Source organism: Artemia franciscana, chromosome 1 (assembly GCF_032884065.1).
Source record: "Artemia franciscana chromosome 1, ASM3288406v1, whole genome shotgun sequence".
NCBI classification, from domain to species: Eukaryota; Metazoa; Arthropoda; class Branchiopoda; order Anostraca; family Artemiidae; genus Artemia; species Artemia franciscana.
In genome coordinates, this window is record NC_088863.1 from 67,552,073 (window position 1) to 67,574,528 (window position 22,456).

Sequence of the window (22,456 nt, forward strand, 5' to 3'; positions counted from 1 at the left end):
CACTAATCCTTTGAATAATTTTTTGTACATTTGTGCACTTGGCTCAAGGACTTGCGGCTATAAGTTTAAAACTGATCATGGAACAAATAGTTTTTGTGGTTTGTTTTTGGCCCCTAACCCCTCCTCCTTCCTATAGCGATGTGTTGATGTTCTGTTTTTTACCACGAGAATAATCCCTGTAAGTTTCATGCCACTAGGATTCAAAGAACAAACATGTGTCCCCTCTCTTTTTTTTCACTATGAAGTCAATCTGTAAAGAATTGGCAGTTCCTATTGTGTATTGGCCCATTCCCAGGGTGTCTGGGGTTTTCTATCATCCTCGGTTGCATAATTGTTGATATTTTTAACTTTTCTGAACAAAATGCCAACCTCGAAAAGTGTGATCAGATGTCTAAAAGGGCTACAGAAGGACCGGATATCAAGAAAGGTTCTAGGACCGGGACTGGTTGCTCCTCAATTTTCGATTGAATGTGCATCCTCCATATTTTTTACGGCCCTGAGGGGGGGGGTCGAAGAGGGGGTAACCCCCTTCAATACGGAATAAATTTTCCTCTTTTTAGAGTTTAATGCTACTGTTTACTTTCATATGATATTAATTGTTAGTGTTTGTTTAATAGCAAAAAAGGCAGTCATATTTGGCCTTGCTCGTCTTATCTGCTATGAGCTTCTAGGGATCTTTTGAGCTACTAATGTCATTTAGTGAGTCATTTAATTCGAAATTCATTAAACCCCGTTCAGAAAAAAAAAAATTTCTCCGTTCCTTTTATTTGTCTTAATTTACCTTTAGCTGCTCAATTTTACGTTCGGGGAAAATTTTTCTTGGGGAATCAGTCGGGAAGGAAATTTTTCTGGGAGGAGGTAATACGCCTAACCCAAGTTTTTAAGGGTCCAACCAGCCAAATTTATATGCTGTATGAAAAAGAATTTGAGATCAAAAGTAGAAAAAAGTTGGATACACATTAACTCTACTTCAGTATTGATAAGCAACATTTACATTTCTGAAACACGATTCATTTGTCATGTAATTTAATAACTCCTTTAAAAGACGAGTCTTAATTAACTGGCCTTTGCAAGAGGTTTTGCAGTATCCCAATTATACTGGTAATTTAACTATTCAGAAAACGTTTTATCTTCCAAAAATAATAATCCGAAAATCACTTATTTGAAGGAAAAAAACAGGTACCTGTAAGAAATTATATTTGCAGGCCTTCTTATCTATAGAAGATCTTGGAGACTCTCTTGACTCGGTAGAAGCACTTTTAAAGAAACATGAGGACTTTGAAAAATCACTTGCAGCTCAAGAGGAGAAGATAAAGGCATTGGATGACTTCGCAACTAAGCTAATCAATGGAGATCATTATGCTGCTGCTGAAGTTGCACAAAGAAGAGAAGCATTATTACAGCGCAGAGCAGCCCTTCAATCAAGGTCCCGTATAATTTTACTGTCTTTTAGAGGAGAGTAATGAGTGAGTCAGGGGGAGGAGAGTGACAGTGGGTAAAATAAAATTTAACTTTCCCTGTGTATTTTCATTTCTCTTTGCACATTTTACGAGCTCCACTTGTCCTAGAAAAAAAGTATCTTGTCCTTAGAAAATCGTTGTTTGTTCTTTTGTTGTTTTTTTGTTTAGTTCTGCTATAAATACATTCTAAGGCCGCACTGGCTATACATGACCATTGAAACAAAGAAAAAAAAAAAAAAAAAAAAAAAAAAAAAAAAAAAACAGAGGAGAAACGAGGGTACTGTCAGCCCATGGAACAACATGAAAGGAAATAAGCAAATATTTCGACAATGACATCTGCCGTCGTCCTCAGTGCCCAAAGGAAAAAATCTAAGCTTTTGAAGTGGACATCACGAGAATTTAAAGCCGACTGGTCTGTTTTGATTTAGTGTCTATTATTTCTCCTAAGTCCACTTCATAACGTTAAATTGTTTCTTATGTTTTTTTAATCGTTTTAGCAAAAAAAAAATGTGTGTTTTCTCTCGTGAAGATTGTGGATTGTTTTTTTTTTTTTTTTTTTTTTTTTTTTTTTTTTTTTTTTTTTTTTTCGTCATGAAGACGACTTGGCGGAGTTCTCATTGGGATATTTGCTTATTTTCTCTTTATGTTGTTCGACTGGCTTATACTTTCCTCGTTTTTTTCTCTTTTTTTCATTTAATGTATTTTCTCTTCTTTGTTTCAGAAGTCCTGCTATACTACTACTACTACTACTAATAACTCACTGCAGCACCAAGCCGCCTGAGGCCAACACAGCTACGCACGCTCCTCCTCCAACCTAATCTATTTAAAGCCTCCCTCTTTACACCCTCCCAGGAAGTTCCCATTTCCTTTAAATCCTTATTTATGACATCCTCCCAACCCAGACAAGGACGACCTGCTTTCCGTGTAGCCCCAGACGGTTGGCCAAAAAGGACAATCTTCGGTAATCTGTCATCCTTCATCCGTAGAACGTGGCCTAGCCATCTCAACCTTTCTTTCATTATAGCCCCAGAAAGCGGGATTGAACCACACTTTTCGTACAACCTACTGTTTGAAATACGGTCAGTCAGCCGGGTACCCAGAACAATCCGTAGGCAATTTCTCTGGAAAACATCTAGTAAATTTTCATCTGCTTTTCGGAGTGTCCATGCTTCAGAGCCATATTTGACCACTGTCATCACTGTAGCTTCCAATATTCTAATCTTGGTTTGTAGGCTTATCTTTCTATTCTTCCAAACTTTTTTTAACTGTGAAAAAACACCCTGAGCTTTAGCTATTCTACTTTTAACATCTTCACTGCTCCCACCATCTTTACTAATAATACTACCAAGGTAACTGAAGCTCCCAACCTGATCAATCTTTTCGTTACCTAAGGTCACCTGTTCATCTTCACTTATTCCTAACCTTAGTGACTTAGTCTTCTTAACATTAATTTTCAAGCCTATTTTAGCACCCTGAACTCGTAAAACCTCTAAAAATTCATTCATTTTGCTCACACTTTCATCTAATATGCTTAAATCATCAGCATAATCTAAGTCCAGGAGCGTTCTTCCTCCCCATTTGATTCCATGGTCTCCAATTGCCTTTCCTGTGCTCCTTAAGACGAAGTCCATCAAAATGATCCATATAAAGGGGGATAGAACACAACCCTGCTTAACTCCTGATTTAATACAAAACCAGTTGCTAACCTCGTTTCCTACCTTAACCGCAGCAGTATTATTCTCGTACATAGCGCAAATCACTTTAATGTATTTTTCTGGTATACCATATAACGATAAGACCTTTGTTAACGCTGTTCTATCAACAGAATCGAAAGCTTGCTCATAATCGATAAAACTAAGGACCAAAGGTGTTTGACAACGAAGGGACTTCTCAATTATTAACCTAAGAGTGAAAACATGGTCGACACATCCTCTACCTTTTCTAAAACCGCATTGTTCTTCCCTTAAAACTTTGTCTACAGCATGTCTCAGTCTAAAAAGTATCATATTACTCAGTAATTTGCTACCTACAGAGACCAGACTAATGCCTCGATAATTCCGACATTCACTCTTGTCACCTTTCTTATACAGTGGTTTAATTAAGGTTTTCCTAAAATCATTGGGTACTTCCCCTTTTTCAAAAATCATGTTCATAATCTTCAGTAGCTTATTCCTAACCTCAGAGCCACCATATTTAAGGAACTCATTAATCATACTATCAGCACCTGGGGCCTTATTATTTTTTAATCCTTCTAGTACTGTCGCTAATTCTTCCTCACTAAACAAATCTTCCTTCACATCCAAGGTATCACAAACTTTTTCATTTTCATCTATATCTTTTCCTGCAACTGTATCTCGGTTTAGCACATTCTCAAAATGTTCCACCCATCTTTCTTTAACTTTTTCCTTATCACTAATTGTGACCCCATTTCTATCTTTAACTGGGACTAGTCCGGATCGGCTACTCCCTTTCAATTTATTAACATGCCAGTATAATATTTTACTATTATGCCGTCTAGCCGCATCTTCCAGATCCTCAGCAATTTTATCCATCGCTTCCATTTCACATCTCCTTAGTTCATATTTTAATGCTTTCTCCACTTTCTTTACATTCCTTTTGTTTTCATACGACCTATCGCTCAGATAATTCTTATACAAACCCCTTCTACTCTCTATTAAACCTAAAGCTTTTTCACTAATATTCCTAGTTGCTGTCTTAGCACTCTTCCCTAGGACACCATCAGCAACTTCACAAATTGTTTTTCTGAAATTATTCCATCCATCTTCCACATTGTCAAATTTTAAACCCTCAAGTTTAGTACTCAACTGTTCCTGGAATTTTTTTCTCAAATTTTCATCCTGAAGTCTACCAACATCATAACTTCCCGGGAGGGAGTTACTCTTCCGAAATTTCAGCTTTAAATTAACCTTAGACACTACTAGATGGTGATCTTTACTTTTAACATCAATAACGGCACTCCTATACACCCTAGTATCTTGTATTGATCCTGCTAGTCTTCTGTTTACAATAACATAATCAATAAGGTTTGCTGTCTTACCATCACGTGAATACCATGTCAACTTATGGGCCATTTTGTGACCAAACACCGTATTGGTTATAACTAGGTTGTTATACCTACAAAATTGCAAAAGCCTATAGCCATTACTGTTTTCTTTTCCTACACCAAAATTACCTAGGCTAGGATACCATCTATCCCTATTTCTACCAACCTGGGCATTAAAATCTCCTAGCAAAAACACCATATTTCTACCTGGTACCCTGTCTATTTGCTCCTGTAACTGTAAGTAAAATTCATCTGAGTCACTAGTATCTCCATCAGTTGGTTCAATGGGGGCATATACTACTATAACTGATACCCTAAACTTTTTAGTCATAAAATGAGCAATTAGTATTCTATTATTAATACCTTCCCAGCCTAAACAAGACTTAGCAGCTTCCTTATTCATCATGAGCCCTACTCCCTGTCTATGTACCCCATCCTTTCTTCCTGAGTAAACAAATTCTATGTCACCTAATTTCATGCTTCCTACCCCTGGGATATGAGTTTCTGAAACTCCTAATAAATCCAGTTCAAACCGTCTGAATTCGTCAGTCAAAATGTCGATGCGATAGTCATTTTTTAACGTCGTAACATTCCAAGTTCCAATTTTCATGTTCTTTAAATCTTTGAAATTATTTTGGCCTCAAGAAAAGCAGTGATCCCGGATACCAGTGCAGGATGGGGACCAACATATCTTCTCAAGTCTACACCGAAGCGCTTAAGCCGGCTTAGAACCGGACAGCAAGAAGTCCCTGGGACCTCCAGTAAGTTGGAGGCTTTGTGCAATCCTGGGCCCATCTTGGTCACAACATGGTTTTCAGCACTTGGCGATGCTCTTCTATCAACAAGAGTCGAAATCCTGCACAGACAGTCCCAAGCCTATTACCTCCGACTCATTATATATTCATGCCTACAAATATTATGCTACTACGGGGAGGCAGCCCATAGTAGATAAATTAGCTAGGAAGAGGTTTTTCAGCCCGAAAACGCCCATCAAAACAAACCAAGCCCAGAAAATTATCCAATAATCAGAATCCCGTACGAGTGCTGTGTTGTTTACTAGGCTATAATTTCCTCGAGGGGCGCCACTCCTCAAGTGGGAAAAATTGACCGCAAGTTTCCCAGTCTTGCAGGTACCCAAAAAGGGTCGAGGCAGCCCTTTACAGAGGCCGTTGTCCATAAATCTGGATCTTACGCCCTGCCGCAGTTGTTCTTATATAGAGGATCCTCCCACGATGGTGTTCTGCTTCACCATGCAATTTAACTCATTACTGGGAGAAGGTTTGTAACTCATCTGACGCGTGAACACGGCAGTTGGCCCTGCTGAGTGTACATTTGAGGGGCCTTCTTCCTCCTCCACCTGAAATTATGACCCCCAGGGGAGGGTTTCCCAGTTTCTATTATGGGCCCCACTGGGACAAGGTCCTACTTGGCCTAAGCCTCCTATGGAGCTACTCTACCTATCTATAGGGCTTACATATATACATATATATATATATATATATATATATATATATATACATATACATACACATACATATACATACATATACATACACACATACACATACACATACACACACATACACATACATACACATATACTCACTAACGTGCAAATATATACCCTGAATTGGTATAGGCTAGGTCTGTATATGGTGAATATTAATTTCCTTTCTGATGCAAATGCACAATAACTTTGGATTCAGGATGCAATTCTGACTATAGAGATAAGTATTTTTCTTACTTGAAGTGTATGTGCAGAATTAGAAATTCTGCTGGTACTACAAAAGTAGACCTAAGTAGCCAATTTAGCCTGTCTGAAACATCTCACAAGCCAACACCTTATAAAAAACACCTTTGATAATTTAAATGAATAAGAAAACTTATTAGAAATTCTGCTGATACTGCAAAAGTAGACCTAAGTAGCCAATTTAGCCTGTTTGAAACATCTCACAAGCCAACACCCTATAGAAAACACCTTTGAGAATTTAAATGAAGAAGAAAACTTATTAGAGACTCTGCTAATACTGCAAAAGTAGACCTAAGTATCCAATTTAGCCTGTTTGAAACATCTCACAAGCCAACACCCTATAGAAAACACCTTTGACAATTTAAATGAATAAGAAAACTAGTTAAAAACTCTGCTAATACTGCAAAAGTAGACCTAAGTAGCCAATTTAGCCTGTTTGAAGCATCTCACAAGCCGACACCCTATAGAAAAACACCTTTGACAATTTAAATGAATAAGAAAACTAGTTAAAAACTCTGCTAATACTGCAAAAGTAGACCTAAGTATCCAAATTAGCCTGTTTGAAACATCTCACAAGCCAACACCCTATAGAAAACACCTTTGACAATTTAAATGAATAAGAAAACTAGTTAAAAACTCTGCTAATACTGCAAAAGTAGACCTAAGTATCCAATTTAGCCTGTTTGAAACATCTCACAAGCCAACACCCTATAGAAAACACCTTTGACAATTTAAATGAATAAGAAAACTAGTTAAAAACTCTGCTAATACTGCAAAAGTAGACCTAAGTAGCCAATTTAGCCTGTTTGAAGCATCTCACAAGCCGACACCCTATAGAAAAACACCTTTGACAATTTAAATGAATAAGAAAACTAGTTAAAAACTCTGCTAATACTGCAAAAGTAGACCTAAGTATCCAATTTAGCCTGTTTGAAACATCTCACAAGCCAACACCCTACAGAAAACACCTTTGACAATTTAAATGAATAAGAAAACTAGTTAAAAACTCTGCTAATACTGCAAAAGTAGACCTAAGTAGCCAATTTAGCCTGTTTGAAACATCTCACAAGCCAACACCCTATAGAAAACACCTTTGACAATTTAAATGAATAAGAAAACTAGTTAAAAACTCTGCTAATACTGCAAAAGTAGACCTAAGTATCCAATTTAGCCTGTTTGAAACATCTCACAAGCCAACACCCTATAGAAAACACCTTTGACAATTTAAATGAATAAGAAAACTAGTTAAAAACTCTGCTAATACTGCAAAAGTAGACCTAAGTAGCCAATTTAGCCTGTTTGAAACATCTCACAAGCCAACACCCTATAGAAAACACCTTTGACAATTTAAATGAATAAGAAAACTAGTTAAAAACTCTGCTAATACTGCAAAAGTAGACCTAAGTATCCTATTTAGCCTGTTTGAAACATCTCACAAGCCAACACCCTATAGAAAACACCTTTGACAATTTAAATGAATAAGAAAACTAGTTAAAAACTCTGCTAATACTGCAAAAGTAGACCTAAGTAGCCAATTTAGCCTGTTTGAAGCATCTCACAAGCCGACACCCTATAGAAAAACACCTTTGACAATTTAAATGAATAAGAAAACTAGTTAAAAACTCTGCTAATACTGCAAAAGTAGACCTAAGTATCCAATTTAGCCTGTTTGAAACATCTCACAAGCCAACACCCTATAGAAAACACCTTTGACAATTTAAATGAATAAGAAAACTAGTTAAAAACTCTGCTAATACTGCAAAAGTAGACCTAAGTAGCCAATTTAGCCTGTTTGAAACATCTCACAAGCCAACACCCTATAGAAAACACCTTTGACAATTTAAATGAATAAGAAAACTAGTTAAAAACTCTGCTAATACTGCAAAAGTAGACCTAAGTAGCCAATTTAGCCTGTTTGAAACATCTCACAAGCCAACACCCTATAGAAAACACCTTTGACAATTTAAATGAATCCTTTTTTTAATGCAGTTTTGTAGGCTATATCTATTTCTTAAATTTAGAACAAAACCTTTAATTTGGCTTAAAGTCTGACTGAAATAGCCAAATTGCTTTTTTCATCAGCTAGTTTAGAGCTAATGAAAAAGAGCTGAGATTGAAAACTTAAAACTAATTATAATTTTTTCAAAACTTAAATAGGTAACTTAGTCCACCTATCATGCTTATAATCTTCTAGGTAATTGTTTAGTTTCATCACAAGCTGTCTAAACTAGAAACTATGCTGCAACGCAGCATAGTTTCTATACTATAGCACTTAGAAAGGATTATTCTAGAAGTGCATTCATTTCTGGTTGACCCTTCTCCTCCAAATATATATCCAAATTATATATTATAATCCAAATTATATATATATATATATATGTATAATTATATATATATATACTCGAAGTTACGTGTCATTAATAAAGCAAAGTAGACTTTTAGGAAAGTGAAAATTAATTAGTTATGCTGTAGAAAAGTTTTATCAATGTATTTTCTATTACTATTTATACACACGACTTTAAAAAAAAATAAAAACACGTTTTTTTTATACAGACTCCTAAGCATCGCAAAAAAACATATTATATTCACAATATTAAAAAAAAACCTGAAAAGGACGTGCTTGCTTATCTTGAATTAAATAATCGAATATTGGAACAAATTTTTAGATCGCCACACGTACTTCTTTTTTGTTTTGAAGTTAGATCTATAACGCTTTCTGGAAATTTGTGGATATTGTTTTCAAACCTTGCACCAAAACTCAAGTAATCTTTGAAGGATGATTTCAGAGAAGTATATGTATACTTCGATATAGAAGTAGAAGTATATCTATGAGTTGCCCAATCTCTTAGCGATTTAGATTCAGGGGCACTTCATCGTTGGACGGATTTGATACCCGTTTTAATAGACTAATATTCTTGGCAGGCAGATATTAATCAAAATACACTTTCAGTTGGATAAATATTGGGTAAACACTAAAATAAGAAGGTCCTTCACCTTTAAACAATTATATTCAAGAAATTACAAAATTTTAGGGTAGAATATCTTAATCACCTTTAGTTATGCAGCTTTTCCAGCTGTTAGAAACTTTCTCCTTTGTTCTAATACTTCTAGATATTTGTGAAGTTTTCTCTTCATTGTTCGTTGAGTATTTTAAACTTTTCAAACAATTCACTAAAAAAGGTCAACTTTGAAAGAAAGTCCTTGTTAATAAAACTTTCGGCACTGGCACGATTTCTTAATTTAGATAGACATTGGTTTCATGCCTTAACCAGAAAGGGAGTTTCTAAATGACAATCAACGATAACTACTAGAATAGTAGAATAATAAACATGAACTTTCTGAACCCATGTAATTGCACATTTGTTAAAAAAATCATGCCTTTTTGGGAGAATTTAAATTGAGTTTACTGCACCGACAACGGTGTTCATTATTTTGTGCAGCTCCATACTGAGGTGTTCTGCAGCTAGTGTTTATCTATGAATTATACAGTCTGTCCAAACGAAATTGTTTACTTTTGCCAGGATTGGAGCTTTAAAACGGTTGTGCTGGCCCGCCATCCAGGGTGCTCCATCAGTTCATACTCCAACATATTTTTCTCAATCGATATTATTATTCGTCATAAAATTGTTTACATTTTCAAATAGATCTTGACCTATTGTAAAATGTCCTCATATTGTAAAAGGTCATAGATTTTGACCTATTATAAAATGTCCTCAACATAACAGCCTTCATTGACAAATCTAACATAGCAAATCAATTTTGCATCTTTGTTATTGTCAGTTGCATCGTCCAGCCAAAGCGCAGACTCTATATATTTTAATAATGAAAGCATTTGGTTACTTATTTTGTCTGCCTTGTTTTGTTATTATTACCTGTCTTGGTAATAATAACGGATTTCTATTTTATTGAAAAATAATTGGTTTTTATTTTAGATTAAAATTACTGCCTCTCCCATTAAAGGAAGAGAAATAATTTAATTAATTTATAATATAGTTTACACAAAATAATTTAGATATAATTTGCAGATATATTACAATGTAAATTAAAATATAATACACATATAATTACATATAATGCACATATAATATAATGTAAATAACCCAAATATAATTCACACAAAATAATAGACTACAAAATAATATTAGCACGATGAACTAGAAGGGGTTTTTAGAAAAGGGAAGAAACACAAAGGATATTAATGGAAAAAGTTTGTTCGTACAGAAGAAATGGAGCCTAAAAGTCGCAACGTTCCATTTGTTTCAACTTTCATCCCTGGTCACAACGTTCTCTGTTCCATGTTCTAAAAGTCCCCGTTCTCTTCTTTATCAACAGGTATGAAAGAAACTTGTCACCTACATTACGGAAAAAATAGCAAAAAGTGAGTTTCTCACTTGTATTACTTGTATAGGCGTTGCCTATGTTCTGTATATTTTCGTTCGTTTCTTCTTTTTTAATAACCATTTTAATTGTTTATATCGTTTAACGAGTTACTTGTTTTTGACGTTTTATGAGCCATATATGTTCATAAGTTATTTTGGCGAATTTAATAAAATGATGGTTTTAAGTAATGGCCAATGGATGATTTATTCCATCTGTCATTTTCATTTGCGGTCTTTAGCCGATTTTAATGTTTTTTCTTCTGTTTTAGTTCCACTCGCTTCAACTTACATCCTTGGTTTGCGAAGCTTAGGCCCAATATTAAATATTCGTTTGAACTAAAATAAAAATTGAATTTTGTGTTGATGAGTTTTGCTCTTGAAGTAAAATTTTTCCTAATAGTCACTTCTGTACTTTGGCGACCCACCAGAATAAAATGTGGACTAATTTTAGAAGAAGGTTTCGAACGTAGAGCGTTTATTTGCAAATAACAAGGAGACCTTTTCCAGAAAATAAATACATAGAGAAATTTTCTTGAAAACAATCATAACAAAACAGTATGTAACACGTTAGACGCTAAAAAATAAGATTGAACCGTTCAGTTTTCCACAAAAATATCCAGTTTTGTTAAAACAAGCTCTTAGAATCAGGCCAGTGTAAATACGCTCAAAGAACCGTATTAAACTAAAGTAAATGCAGCCGTATTCACAATTTAATGCTATTATTAGATTTACAAACCCTACAAACATCTATCTAAAGTGACGAAAAAACTTGGTTCGGTCCTAAAACAAACAAATGACCGTGGATTTTCATTTCAATTGACATATACTGACATTTCTGTGTTAAGGTTCTGATAATTTTGTATTTATAAAAGTAAGAAAGGTGAAAACATTTCAAACGTGTATTGTTTTCGGTAAAGCGCAAATTGTGTTCTGGTCTTGAGAAGGCATAGGGGATATCAGCCCTACTCGTGTTAATTTTTGCTTGTTTTGAGTAATTAATTAGTATTACTATTTGTTGTAATTACTGTTCGTTTTCAGTTTCATTTATATTTTGATAGTGATTTGTGGCAGTTTTACTCTTGGAAGATTATTTCACTTTATTTTTGCTCATTCTTGGCCTAATAGAGCGATTTACTTTTCTTTGAAAAATGTGTCTTGTGGAAGAAGTTTTTAAAATTAATTTCTGCCCTCCGATCACTTTCGACTATTAAAAATAGCCCTTTCAATTTCCAATTGAATGAGCCTTTTTCGAAGTTTCGAAACGGTGGGCGTAGTAGGGGTTTTTAGTTACCCTCCAATCACTTTTGACTATTAAAAACGGCACAATCCCTTCCAATTTCCAGTCAAATGAGCCTTTTTCGTAGTTTCTACGACAGCCTCTTCGATACGAAGTGCCCTGGTCTAAAAGAACACCCCCCTCCCAAAAAAAAAAAAAAAAAAAACACACACACACACCCTAAAAAAATAATACGTTGTGCCCGCATCACTTTACTCAGGCAGCGCTACTGCGCTGCTTGAGCGCAGGCAGTGCGGTCACTACAACTACAAATTTCTTAGAAACCAGTTTGACTCTATGTGACAGACAATGAAAATAAACCAAATTATGATGGAAGAAAGACTGATTTATAAGGCTTTATGTCCTGGAACATGCATAAATAATTAAATTAATTGCAACAAATTCGAGGGGGATTTTTTCTCGCCATTATTTTGGGAAGAAATATTAGTTTTGAGATTCTTGCACATTTATTTTCATAAGGAGTGTGAAAATAGGTTTCAATTTTTCACAACTTTGATGTTGCTCTTAGTCTTAAAATGGGACTGTTGCACCAAAATGTCGTTATTAAACTTTCAACTGCTAAGACACTAAGTTGAAAACACTTCAAAACGTACAAAACTAACCAGATAGTAGGAACCCTATCATTATTAGTAAGTTCAAATATCGATGACGGGCTAGTTCATTCGTATCTTAAATTTAGATATTTAATGATTTTAATAAATTTCTCCTTGCTCTTTAATTGAATAATTCTTTTCATCATTATTTGTTTTTTTTTTTTTTAAGCACGGCTGTTTAAAATTCGAATGAGGAAACTATTTAATCGGAATCAGGCTAAAAGAAGAAAGAAAACCGAGGCTTAGTATCAGCTTTTATATTCTCGAGTTTCTGTTTCAAAAGTATCTGTTAATTGTTATCATCATTGAATGGATATCAAACGTTAAATCTAAATATAATAGACTTATAAATATAAGTATAATTTATACTAATTATGTGTAAATTATATAATATAATTATATTATTGCATAAAATATATTATAATTATTCATTTGTATAATTGTATTCATAAGGCAAACTGTATCTAGCCTGTGGATCGGCTTTTCTGAAAAAGGCTCTGACATCACTTTCTACTCTAACTAAACAGACCTGCATCATTTATCCTTCATTGGTTTCATAGTTTTTTTGTTTTGTTTTTTTTTGCACTCCTTAGCGTCAATTACCTTTTATCTATGATTTTGTGATATGGGTTATAATATGACTGAATTAAGGCAGCCTATATAACGTATATTAATTATACAATTGTATAAAACATTATAATTTTAATTGAATAATATATAATATGACTATATAATAGACTTATAAGTATAAAATATAATAGGCATTAAATATAATAGACTCCTTTTGTGTGCCACAGGTCTGATAAACGCCGCTCAGTTCTTGAAGATGCTTGTCGTTTTCAGCAAATTGAGAGAGACTGTGACGAAACAAAGAGCTGGATCAATGAAAAACTCAAGATCGCCAATGATGAATCTTATTTGGTAAGAATCTTTATATTAAGTTTTTATATTTTTATGTTTTAAGAATTTTTTATTTGATTACTTAAGAATTCTTAAATAATCTTAATTTGCCGCGTCGAATTTAGGAGTTTGAATCGACGTTTCAGTTGCTTGGTCTTTTTTACAGGGACAAGTAGCAACCTTGTCCCCAGCCTTGCTGTGGCACAATTGAACCCCTGGCCCCGTATTGCTAAGCAGAGCATCAACCCACTGTGCTACAAGAGGGTAGCTACTTTGGTGAATAGCTAGAAAATCATCACAAGACTGCAACATTAAAAAATCTCTTGTTTTTTTTTGTGTATTTTTCTGGCTTTGGCTTTTCTTCCTTGAGACCTTCAAAAAGACCTGTCCTTTAGACCTTACTATAGGCCTGTTAGGAGTGGATCCAAACCCTCGCTTCTCATATTCGCTTCTGATAATTCGAATCAGGTCATTTTAAATAAACAACCCGTCAGGACTTCCACGAAAAACTATTTAATTCTTAATTTGAAGATAATTAAGAATTCTTAATTTAATTATTTAAGAATTATTAAGAATTTGATTATTTAAGAATTATTAAGAATTTGATTATATTTAAGAATTTATAATTTAGTAATTTTATATTTAGATGTTGAATAGACATACACGAATAAAGTCCTTTTTTCCATTTGCAGTAAGTAAAAGTAATAATAACATTTCATAAAACATAGTATACAAAGGGAATTTGGTATTTAGTAGAAACCGAGCAACCTACGGAAAAAGAAATTTAGTTTGTTTAAAGTTGCTTTGCTTTCTAGTGCTATTTATTACCTGTTCCCTAACGAAATCGTAACATTGACCGGCGCACCATTTGTGACTGGGGTGGGGGAATCGAAAAAGAACAACGAAAATATCCCCTTCTATATTTTATTAATAAATGTTTTCCTCTCTCCTTTATTTGTGAATTAATTATTAAACTATCAAGCTACAATTTAGTCTCAACTAGGATTATGGAGGGTGTACATAGAATCGTATTTTTGTTATTACGCGTAGAAGCAAAAAGAAAAGCGGAAGAAAGATTATGATGTGGTAAATTGCGTGGAAACAGGATGCAAATCGAGGAAAGTGTAAGAAAATTGAGAAAATGTTTCGTCTAAAATAGTAGGGGATAGTTTACTGCCTTATTGGGTAAGGTTTCCTTACCTTACTTGAGTTTTTAATTTCGGAAAAAGAAAATAGAAATTTTTTTTTTGGTTATAGTCCCTTGCTGTCGCGAGCAATAAGAAGTAAAAGATAATCTTTGTTTTTAATTTGTTTTCTAATAATTGTTTTAAAAGATAAGTTTTTATTTTAATTGGGATTTTATATGAGTAGTTAAAGGTTGGAAAAGTTAGAATAGTGAAATGAAATGTAGGAAACCTAAAGAAGGTAACAAAATTATTTTTTAGAAATTAGGGAAGAAGTTACATTAAAAAAATAAAATAATAAAATGTAGAAGTTATATCTATGTATAAGTTTTTGGGGGTCCTTTTTACTTTCAAAGCTAACATAGAATGGATGGATGGATGATAGACTTATCTACAAACAAGTGAAATGTCATCATTTTATACAATTCTAAAAAAGGCTTGTACCAGCTTTGCCTGTCACTAGGACTATCTGTCTTGGCTCTGTCTCCAATTAGCCATCACATAATGCCTACAACTTCATTTTAATTTAAAAATCAACAGACTCTCGCACAAATTACTGGTATATGATTTTTGTAATCCAAATCTTTTAATTTGTTTTTTCTTTGTTTGATGTTAGCCTTGGCCGGGTTCGTTCTGGATAAAGTTAATCCTAAATAATTCCCTTGATGGTCTTACTGTCATCACATTTTGTTGTGAATTTACGCTGGATTTATTATGTTGTTATTGTATTATACATTATATATTCGAACACTACTTTTTAGCATGCTGCATACGCCACTATGGGTTTTCTCCCATAACCCTACCCTGCCTCAGCGTTCTTATGCATTTTTCTCTTCATAATGTTAGGGACTAATTGTTTTTCTAAAGTAGCCTAATGGAATGATTTCGTTGTGCTTTGGGGATATCTGTATCTACTATTGCTCCTTAAATTACCAGAGGCGCCAAATAATTACATTTTCCCTTGAACTCATGTGAGGAAACGTGTTTTCTTAAAATTTCTCCTTCCTGTTGTTTCTAAAACTATGAAGTATCATCGGAAGCATCACCTGTCCGTGAGTGGTGCTACGTTGAGACGCGAAAATAAATAAGCAAAACAAATTATTTAAGTTAAACAACCCTTTTCGTTCGCAAAAATTTAAACATCAGAAATGCGTTGGGTTATAAAGGCATGTACACCTTCAAAAAAGTTGCCCCTTCTCAAACTGTTAGATCCTGCAAGTTTTTTGCTTGTTTTTGCTCATTTTTCATAATCATCTTTTTTCTAATAATTTTGAGCCTTCTATCACCGAAAAAAAGCATACCTGTATATGGAAGTTTGTTTCATTAAAAGTTGAGTTGCTGATTTTTTAAGAAAGGTTATAGTTATGACTTTTTCCACTTCACCAGTTCAAAGAATCAAATTTGATTTTCATTGTCATTGTTACTTTTTTAATTCAATTGTTAGTTCTGCATGTGCTATATCTTTAGTCCTTTGCTTAATCTGCACCTTGTATATGCTGCACCTTACATATACATTAAAATTTTAACTTACCGTAGAATTTACTCACATAACTTTGGTCTGAAATTGATTCAAAAACTTTCCCGACCTCCTCCATCCCATTGTCAGTGCCGTTAAGCGTCCTCTTTGCTCGATTGAGACCCAGTGGATGAGAAAATAAATAGACCTTAAGTAAGCTTAGCTATCTTAAGAACTTTCCAACATTATATGCTTTATTAAATGATTGATTTTGCCATCTTATTGCTTCAAATGTATTCGAAAATCTGCTATTCATACTGATCCATCGTGCCGTATGTTAAGTTCGTAGTGGGGTGTTTATTGACTTTTTAAATCGCGAACATATGAATATTTTTTTATCTTAAGTTGGATTTTTTCCGATAATTTCTGAATTATCGAATTATAATTTCTGAATTATTAACTAAATCTAAGGACTAATTTAAGTTCAAAGAATCAAATTTGACTAATAAATTTGACTGGCTTTACTGGCTTTACTGGCTTTTTATAATTAAGAATTCTTAATTTAATTATTTAAGAATTATTAAGAATTTGATTATTTAAGAATTATTAAGAATTTGATTATATTTAAGAATTTATAATTTAGTAATTTTATATTTAGATGTTGAATAGACATACACGAATAAAGTCCTTTTTTCCATTTGCAGTAAGTAAAAGTAATAATAACATTTCTTATTACTGAAATAAGTAATAAGTTACTTATTCAGTAACTTATTACTTATAACATTTAAAAATGCCTGGCTTTACTTTTTCGCTTTCCTTCGTTATTTTAGGAATAATTGGTTGAAGTGTTTGATTAATTTTTTACCTGTATTTTGGAAGGAAATGTTATTCTTAGAATTTGTATACCATGTTTCTTAAGAAATAAAAAAAATATTTTCGATTTTCTACAACCTCCACGAAATGATTTACTCTTGCTGTTAGCTTTAAAATAGGACAAAATCTAGTTTTGTAATCTGTAACTATTTTCTGCACAGTATTACCCCACAATAGTTTTGCATTTTATTCCGAAGTTTTCCAATTCTCTCTTGAAAGGTCTCTCAAAAAATTATAAAGAGCAAAACCCTATCGTTCCATCGTTTATGGGAATATTTTGACTAAGCGTGGAATAGATGTGATGAGAGGAGTGGCAGCACCTATCTTAATTGTTGGATTATGTTTATTATAAAACAGAAGACTAAACAAAACAATCACACGTTAAACTACACAAATCGAAAAGTGAGAGCACTTTTGTCCGACAGATTTGAAGATTTTATCCTCGAAAGTTCTTTTTGTAATTTCAAACAACCATTCCTAAATGTATATGTAATCCCCAAAGATTCCGATAATTGTGTTAAAAAGAAGGGTCTATTTTCAATGTACTCGCAGAAAGAGTTAATACTTTTCAAAATGCTGCCCCTTTGACTTGTTGGAGCTGTTTCATTTTTTTTTTAATACCGTTTCCAGTGTCTTGCTGTGATGACCTTTGGGCGATCTGCTGATTCTGGGGAATAGAAAGAAGACTGATGGGGCTGAATCTGGAATCTATGGCTGGTGGAGATGTGTAGTGACGCCCATTTTCACTTGCAACAAGGGAACAACGAGGGGAATGTGACATTATCATTGTGTACGATCCAGTCGTCACAAATGTCTTTTCGGGTTCGTTGAATCATCTCCCTTCACCACTTTAATGGTTCTCAGTAATGCTGGTGCTAACACGGTTCCCTTTACCCGTGATATACTTTTTCTTGCTTCTTTTTTTCGTCGAGGAGATCCGTCAGTATGCCACTCACTTCTCTTATGTTTGAATTCAGGATCCGATTTGAAAACCCATATTTCGTCACTTGGAATAAGAACTGGTATCGTAATGTTCAATCAGGTCCTGACACATCGTGATGCGCACTTTGGAGACTATTTTTGTGCACACTTTCCACTCTCACAAATTCTCTGTTAAAATTAGGTGGGTCATTGTTTTTGAAACATTACTCATATCACCTAACATCAGGACACTCAATAATCGACCTGTTTTCGCACATTTTCACCGAATTGCCGGTGTTGGTCGTTGACTGAGCAATTTCCTGTGCCACTCGAAACCTTAGTTCTATGATATCTTGTCACTCCTGTATGCTTGCTGAAGCATCTTAAGCGTATTTGTGCCGTTCTTGTCCAGTTAGACACAAAGTTTCATCGCTTACTGTTATTCTACATTCTGCGTCATCACTACTTTGGCCCTTTTTTTTACGTGGTTCAAAACCCACTTCGCACAAAAAAGAGATCCTGCCTCTAATACAGCCCACAGACGACTGAGCAACGTGACTCGATTTTGCTGAAACCTCCAACCTTTATTCCCGCTGGGAGTGAGTGATCCACAATCGCGCTGGGGCGGTTGAAAAATATTCTTATCGGAAATTCTGGGACATACCCCTGAATTAGCTTAAGGAGTGTATTGAAGCGTAGTAACCTTCTCCCGCTTATAATATGCGTAAGTAGTAATAATTTATTTTCAAAAGCGAAATTAATCAGCAGCACGCCAGAAGCGTTGCTTGCGAGGATGAACTACTAACAAGAATATGGTATTAGGAGTTGGAAGGTGAAAGCATATACCGGGAAATGAAACATGAGTAAAACTCACTCAATAAAACTACTTTATGTCCTGATCCTGAAGCAAGAATAACCGGAAAAGAAAATGAATGAAAACCAATTAATGACAAAAATAAACAAATCAATAAAAAAACATAGTTATTCTAAAACATTGTTACAAATTTCATTATCTTTCTATGTTCAATCTGTTTCGAATATATACCTTCCGAGTAGCACCATACGTAGCTCAGGTCTAAGTCTATTGATGTATAATTTTTTATCATTAGGGCTAAGCCTATTTCAAAGTTTACCTTCCCCTACCTCCCTTTATATGACTTAATAGTAGTCCTACTTGAAATATGTGTTGTGTATTAAATATTGTGCATTATGGTGTGCTCCTGATTTTGTTGTGTGTATTTTATATTTCTAAGTAAGATACTAACTGATTAGATACAATTTATTCAACAATTCAGCAATAATTATAAACAATAAAAGTAAATACGATGTCATAAGATTTATGGTTGGAAATACGAAAAGAAAGATTAAAAGAAAACAGAGAAAAAAAATGGAGAAGCATACACTAAAATGCAACATGGCTAACAGCCGCCTACCGCTGAATACCCGTCAGCAATACAAGTACACATTTTGAACTTAGTGTAGAGACAACTATCACACTGGGGTATAGAAAAAATTAAATAGATTTTTTGACAATTTACTATTGTGCCAAGGTCGTATACATGAGAGGGAGGCTACGGGGTTTGAACCCCCAGAGCATTTGCCTTGTAAAAATGTTACCAAAATGCATGCAAAACAATTTCTGATGTGTTTTTTATTAAAGTTTTTTACTGTAAATAAAGTAAAGTATGTACAAATAAAGTAAATAAAGTATGTACAGGTCTTTTTTCTTTGGGGGGGGGAGGAACATAGGGAAAATGAAACCGATATTTTAGTTGTCAAGAAATCTATAGAACTCTTCTAATCCCTACTAATAACCCATTTACTAAGCTTTGTTTTTCTTATTTGTTTTTTGTTGTACTTTCTGACTTTTTCATATGGTTTGTGTTGCAGTGTCGAAATAACATTCCATTTATTTCATTTTAAATAGTCGTGTTTTTCTCCCTGAAGGCGTTTTTTTTCTTTTTATACTTTCATTGATCATTTTAATTTTTGTACCGTTTATGGTATTCGTCTTATTTATCTCATTATTCTATGTAGGATCCTACAAATTTGAACGGAAAAATTCAAAAACACCAGAATTTTGAACAAGAACTGAGTGCCAATAAGGCTCGTATAGAAGAACTAACAACCACTGGTAACGACTTAATCGAAAGAAACCATTATGCCTCACAAAGGATCCATGAACGGCTCTCAGAGATTTTATCAATGTGGGAGGCCCTTCTGACTGCAACCGAGAAAAAAGGATACAATTTAAATCAAGCCGCACAGCAGCAGCAATTTAATAGAAACGTTGAAGACTTAGAGATATGGCTTTCCGAAATTGAAGTGCAGCTCCAAAGTGATGACTATGGAAAGGTAAGCTTTTTTTAAAAAAAATTATTACCTTCATTTTTTGAAGGTTGTCTCTTAAGGTTTTTTCTTTCTAAATTCATATATTTTGCGACAAGCCTTATTCTGTAGCTTGTACTAAAAGGACAAAGTATTTATTTAGTTGCAATAAAAGTCTTAGATCTATCCAGTCGCCGAGCCAGAATTATGGAAAATTTTCTTTTTTCGCGATTTCCTACCAACATTTGACGTATTTTTAGTATAAAAACCCTGTACGCCCAAATTCAAAAATGTAATCCTGTCAATGGGTAGAATTGGGTCTTAGCTATGGAGTGATAATAAAATTTTCGTCATTCGTTGGTATATTACAGCCCTAAGGTAGCGGAAAAACGTCTTACCAAAGCTTCCGCTGGCAAAAAAATCTTAATAATAAGAATTACTTTGTCTGTGTTTCTGGTTCTGTGTGTCTGTGTTACAATGATCATGGAGTTGACTAAAAGTAGACTTTTCGTTCCCAGTCGTTGTAAATCAACAGCAGGTAAGATCAAAAACTAACATCGCATTTAATTTTAGATTAATATTTTCTGAATATGATTAACGATTGTTTTTAGTGATTTAGCTTCTGTACAATCATCATCAAAATAGGAAAAATGTAGGTAGGCGACCAGAGTATGAGGAATACGAGTGCTCGCGTGGGAGAAAATGTCTTTGCGCAGGCAATATGTCCTTTGTGTATTAGTCAATAAATCGTTCCATGTTCACAGTTGGTTTCTATTAAATTTTAAGTAAACACGAATTAGGTTACAATTTTCATCGGGAATACACTCTTGGATATGGCTGTGGCACTAAACGTACCTTCTGTGTAGTCTGGTAATTTGAACCACATTTAATCGTCTTTGTGATTTTAGGATTTATCAGTCAGATTGAAGGTTTTTCTATATCAGGATAGCGGTTCAGTAGCCTTCCGATGTAAAGACCAAATAACAGTGATGGAAAATTCTTGCAAACAAATTAGTGCTGGTGTAGGAAAGGCTGTGCCCAGGGAGAGGAGGTCTAAGTTTAACCCCCTTCCCCCTAAAATTTGTTTGGCTTGTAAAAACGTAATAAAAATAAACAAAAAAATTCTTCATTTATGTGTAAACCATTCCCTTTCCCGGACAAAAATCCTGGACATGCCATTGGGTATAAACTTTTAAAGTTTTCATTTTTAAATTTTTTTTATAGTTGAAGTTTTTAAAAAGGCATTGTTTTGGGATAGTTTTAGGTAACTTGTTTTACTGACAGTAAAAAAAAAACTGTACGACAAAAATGATTTAATCATATTTTCTAGGGTTAATGAAAGAAATTTTTGATAACTAGGCTAGGGCTAAACGAAGAGTAGGGTATCTCCTAACGGTAGGGGAGTAAGCCACAAGAAGGGCTTAAAAGAAATTGGAATTTAATGGAATGGGACAAAGGCTGGAGCTCTGAATAGATAGGGCGGTGCTGGAGCAGCGTGCAGTAGTGTTTGGTGCTGTTGTTATTTTTTAGTACTAGTAGTAATAGTTACACTAGCTCCTAATAGCTAACTTTTTTTCGTTTTAGAATAGCAATTAAACTGATAGTGTTGCTTAACAGTTATATATAATTTTCAGCCTAAGAATGCACGAAAATCTTTCGCTGTTCACAAACCTATATCAGGGATTAGAATAATACTTGCTATTAACTAAATTTTCTTTCCATCTCAAAAGGAATTACAAATTATTCAAAGTTACAAAAAGTAGTAATTCGAAATCACTAGGGCAATCGAATATAAACATCCAAAAACTATTCTGCGTAGTGCTACATACTGATAAAAAGACAAACTCGGTAAATTTATTACCAATGAATTCATTCCAGATGAATTCATTCCAAGTGCAATACATCTGAAATGATGAAATTGTTTATGTTTATTTTCCCATTATATATGGCTTTTTTTAGTCTTTATGTTTCAAATGATAATAATCAGCCTTCATTCTCGTGATACATGAAGTTTTCTGAATACGTTTTCACGATTCAACTTTTTATTTTGGTTGATTTTCTGGTTTACGGACACACACGCTTTATTTTATATGTAAGTATAGGTTTTCATTATTTATTTTGTCATATAAAATATATATCTTCATAGAATATAGGTTTCACCATATATTTCAAATATATATTATATTTTTCGTATGATATATATCCGATATTTCCATACAAGGTTTAACCAGCAGCTGACTGATTTCAAATT

General features: G+C 34.0%; 1 protein-coding gene across 1 annotated transcript in view; it reads left to right on the forward strand.

Moving 5' to 3' along the window:
• LOC136033169 (spectrin alpha chain-like) overlaps positions 1–22,456 on the forward strand; it is a gene marked incomplete at its 3' end in the record, with an annotated part of 117,795 nt that overhangs the window by 33,807 nt on the left and 61,532 nt on the right. Inside the window, 3 exon segments of the mRNA XM_065713855.1 lie at positions 1,206–1,426; positions 13,341–13,464; positions 19,915–20,232. Of these exon segments, the coding sequence (XP_065569927.1) occupies positions 1,206–1,426; positions 13,341–13,464; positions 19,915–20,232 (663 nt within the window).